Below are 4,297 nucleotides of genomic sequence, written 5' to 3'. Positions count from 1 at the left end.
CGGGGAAGTGAGCCGCGCTGGCCGCGCTGTGTACGGGAAGGGGGGTTTGCAGCCTGCGGGGGGGAAGGGGGGGCGGCTTTGCTGGGACATACCCTCACTCCCGAGCTCCCAGCCCCGCTGCAGCCCGCAGCCTCTCGGTGGCACAGGGACCTGGTTTTCTGTCGCAAGGGACTTGGCCACAGTGACAGGGATCGAAACCCCTGCGGGAAAGGCTGTGGGAAGCTGGATCCGTTCGTCCTTCCCATCCTTGCGGGCTCTTCCTTGGCAGAGGTTTGCCCAAGTAGCTCCTCGCTCAAAACCACTTCTCCCCGAGCATCCCTGTGAGCTGGAAGTACCTGTGTGGCCATAAAAATGTAGGCTCAGCTCCCCCCATCACCCAAGTGTCCACCCAAAAGTTTTATTTTTGCCCACTTAGTTCCTCTGAAATTTGTGTTAGGATCCTTCAGTGAAACTGTGTGGCAGGACACAAGGGTGGGGTGAAGGCTTTGTGGGTTTTTTGGCTGCAGCACAAATCCCGGGGTTGCAGGCAGCCCCTGCCAACTTCCAGGCAGCCCCAGGACCGCAACAGCATCATGCAGGGGAGCAGGCAGAGCTTGAGTGATCACCCCAACCCTGCCTGGCAGTTAGGGGTGATGCAGGGGAACCCCATCTGCCCAAGGTCTCCCAAATCCCCACATGGAGCAGAGCTTGGCCATGGAGTCCCTCTGCTGAGCCAGGTTTATGTAAGCACTGATTTGCAGTGCCTTAGAGATTCCTAAAAATAAGCTCACCTTTGGGAAATGTTCAAAAACATGTTATCTGCCCCAAAGTTATACCAGCAACCCAGTATTTGTCTTGATCCCAGAGCCTTGGAGGGCTTCTGCAATCTCTCATCCTCTCAGCTTGGCCTTAAGTCTCACTCGTGTACTTTCTGGGAGCAAGGATGAAGAAGAAGTGCCAAAAGATGCTGTCACTCTGTCCTTTATGGTGGTATCTAGTGTTGCTTTTTTGGCAAATCTGTGGGTGCTCCTTTATGGGACCATAAACTCGCCCCCTAGTTCCGGTAGCAGGAGACACCATGCCGTACTGCGGTCCTCATCTCCTGGCCAGCAGGATGCTGTGCCAGGCGGGTCACCAGCGTGTGACTGTCCTTGCTTTCCTGTAGTTAACATCAATACGGTGTCACCACGCCTTCCTCAGCAAAGGTGCTGAGCCTCAGCCCTCAATGGCTGCAGGTGGAGGCAGCATCTTCAGATCACGGGCAATGCTCTTTCCTTGTGTCACTAAAGGGAAGGCAGCATTAGATAATGCTGCTTCTTCCAAAAGGGATTAGGGAAGAGAGCCTCCAGACTCCCAAAGGGACAGGGGCCTCATCCTGCACTGCTTGATGACCCAACCTTGGCTTGGGATGGATGGGATGATGAGCTGTGTTTGCTGGCAGGCTTAAAATTGTCATGTTTCTGTCCTTCATTGCAGGTGGGAAGGCAGCGGTAGCTCACTATGGCCCTGGCAGACAATGCGGGCTGTGCCAAACCCAGTGAGGACATCCCCTTCCCCGAAATCATCGAACTCAATGTGGGCGGCCAGGTCTACATCACCCGCCACCCCACTCTGGTCAGCGTGCCTGGCTCGCTCCTCTGGGAGATGTTCACCCAGAAGAACATCCGCTCCCTGGCCCGCGACAGCAAGGGCCGGTTTTTCGTGGATCGGGACGGCTTCCTCTTCCGCTACATCCTGGATTACATGAGGGACCAGCAGCTTGTGCTGCCTGACCACTTCCCAGAGCGGAGCCGCTTGCAGCGAGAGGCTGAGTACTTCATGCTGCCTGAGCTGGTGAAGATGCTGGCCCCCAAGCTCAGCAAGCAGAACTCGCTGGGAGATGACCCCTGCCAAAGTGACCCCGAGGAGCTCTCCCCCAACGCTGATGCCACCCGCAACCTGGCCTCTGCCGCTGCCATGCTGCCCGGTGCCGTGGTTAGTGGTGGCCCTGGGGGTGCCATGACCGCTGGTACTGATGTCCGCAGGGCAGGGTTCATCACCATCGGATACCGCGGCTCCTACACCCTGGGCAGGGACAGCCAGACAGATGCCAAGTTCCGCCGGGTGGCACGGATCATGGTCTGCGGCAAGACCTCACTGGCCAAGGAGGTCTTTGGGGATACCTTGAATGAGAGCAGGGACCCGGACAGGCCCCCGGAGAGGTACACATCCAGGTACTACCTCAAATTCACCTTTCTGGAGCAAGCCTTTGACAAACTGGCCGATGCTGGCTTCCACATGGTGGCTTGCAACTCCACGGGCACCTGTGCCTTCGCCCACGACCAGACAGATGACAGGATCTGGACCTCTTACACCGAATATGTTTTCTATCGTGAGTGACACAAAACAAAACAAGACAAACCCCAAAAACCAAACACCAACTCTCCCTTTCCTCTCCTGTGCTGGCTGTTGCCTAGAAGGTAGACATCCGACCTGTGAATCCCAGCATCCCCCTTTTGCTTCCTTTTAGTTTGTTTATTGGGTTTTTTCCCCCCCTTCCTTTTTCCACATCGAACCTTTTCGGCTCTTCCTTGTAGCAATTGCTGACCACCAACCTTCTTCCCTCTCCGACTTCTGCAGTAGCCGCCTGTAGCTCCCAGCCCTCCCTGGATGTGTGGACTTTGGACACTGTCGTGTATGTGTTTTGGGGTGGGATGTGGGGTGTGGGGGGGGATGCTCCAGGCTGGGATACCCACGACTGGATGAGCTGGACCATGGACTTGTGCAGCTCCCTGCTGAGGGGTTTGAGTGAAAAAGCGTTGGTTTAAGGACACGGAGAAAGGAAACGGAGAAAAGGGGGAGCAGGTGGGGGGTTGGAAAGATGGAGCCTGGCAGCAGGAGTATATTGCCTTTAGCCCCTGTAAGCAGCTTAGCATTTAGACTGGCAGCGCTTGGGAAGGGTGGATAAAGACGCGCCTGCATTTGCAGATCCGAAGCATCGCCGCTGCTCAGGGTTTTTTTTAGGGGGTGGGATAGACAGATGCTCTGTTTGTGCATATGTGGGGGGGGGAGTGGGGAAGACTTTGTATGCTGTGGGGTGTAAAATGCTTATACAGCTCTTAAACGAGTTGGAGATCTGTCAGGAAAAAAATCACCTTCATCTTTCCTTCGTAGCAGGTTAGGGATGGGGTTGGGTCGCTCCAGTGAGCGGCAGCCACGGCTTCCCAAATTAAAGGGAATCTTTGCCCAGAAAGAAAATCTTTGCTGTTTTGGCACTCTCTTGCAAAGGTGTCTCCAATGGCAGGTCTCCCCAGCCTGTTTTTGGGCCTGGGGTGGCCACTGCTGCTTCCGCACGCCCGGGCAATGCATAATAAAGGAATAAAACCAACTCATGTCTCCATGTGCAGAGGCAGCAGCTCTGGGTGGGTCCTCTGTGCACCTGGAGATGCTCAAGGAGCACCTGGTACCATCCAAACAGAGACATCCCAGAGCAGTGGTGGAGTCACCATCCCTGGAGGTGTCCAAAAATGTGTGGTTATGGCACTTGGGGACATGGTTTAGTGGCCATGGGGGGATTGGGGTGACAGTTGAACTTGGTGATCTTGGAGGGCTTTTCCAACCTTAATAACTCTGATTTCTCCAGGGGGTTCATTGGGGAACAAAGTTTGTAGCTGGCTTCTCAAGAAGCTGAGGTCCTCTGGCATGCAGGGTGAGCAAAAACCATGCTGTGAGGCAGCCCAGAACGAGGAGAGGGTGAAAATGGTGTTTTTGTAAAGGCCTGTTCCTCTTTGCAACGGCGTTTTGAAGAGGAAATTACAACCAGTTTTAAAAAAAGAAAAGGAACTTGAGCTTGGTGTAGAGAGAGGCTGAAAGATAGAATTAAAGCCTTTTAAGCGAAGGGGAGGGGACACACACTCCATGTTTGCCTGTATTTTTTTTTTTTAACTAAAGGTTTTTTTTGGTCGTTATTAATTAGAAGTGGTTGCAAAAGAAATTCCTGCCTTGTGGGAAAGGCTGGTGTTCTGAAGTTTGCTTTTGCCCTCTGGAACTGGGCTGAAAAACTGATCTCTTTTTTTTCTGAGGGGGAGACCATAATGGCAAAGTCAACGTTTGGGCGGTTTTGATCTGCCGGGTTACGTGATCTGGACTGTTAAACCCAATACCCCGAGTGAAACACGATCGGAGCAGAAGAGTTCACTTCTGAATCATTTTGGAGTCTGGCAGTTTTCATGGAAACAAATACTTCGCAGAAAAAAATACTTTGAGATCTATCTCAACCAAATATACTACAAATTTGGAGCTGTTTCTTTTCTTTGCTTGTATCTAGGAGTAGAAAGAG

At 53.1% G+C, this 4,297-nt stretch overlaps 1 protein-coding gene across 1 annotated transcript; it reads left to right on the top strand.

Moving 5' to 3' along the window:
- Positions 1-1,457: 1,457 nt before the first annotated feature.
- On the top strand, positions 1,458-2,382 carry LOC104545005 (BTB/POZ domain-containing protein KCTD12-like). Its single transcript, XM_010190025.1, has one exon. It carries the CDS (start codon positions 1,480-1,482, stop codon positions 2,356-2,358), a length of 879 nt encoding a protein of 292 aa, XP_010188327.1. The 5' UTR covers positions 1,458-1,479; the 3' UTR covers positions 2,359-2,382.
- The last annotated feature ends 1,915 nt before the right edge of the window (positions 2,383-4,297 follow it).

The sequence above is a fragment of the Mesitornis unicolor genome, unplaced genomic scaffold (genome assembly GCF_000695765.1).
Source record: "Mesitornis unicolor isolate BGI_N332 unplaced genomic scaffold, ASM69576v1 scaffold15748, whole genome shotgun sequence".
Classification (NCBI taxonomy): Eukaryota; Metazoa; Chordata; class Aves; order Mesitornithiformes; family Mesitornithidae; genus Mesitornis; species Mesitornis unicolor.
Note: the sequence above shows the minus strand (reverse complement) of the source record. Positions and strands in the feature narration are given on the sequence as shown.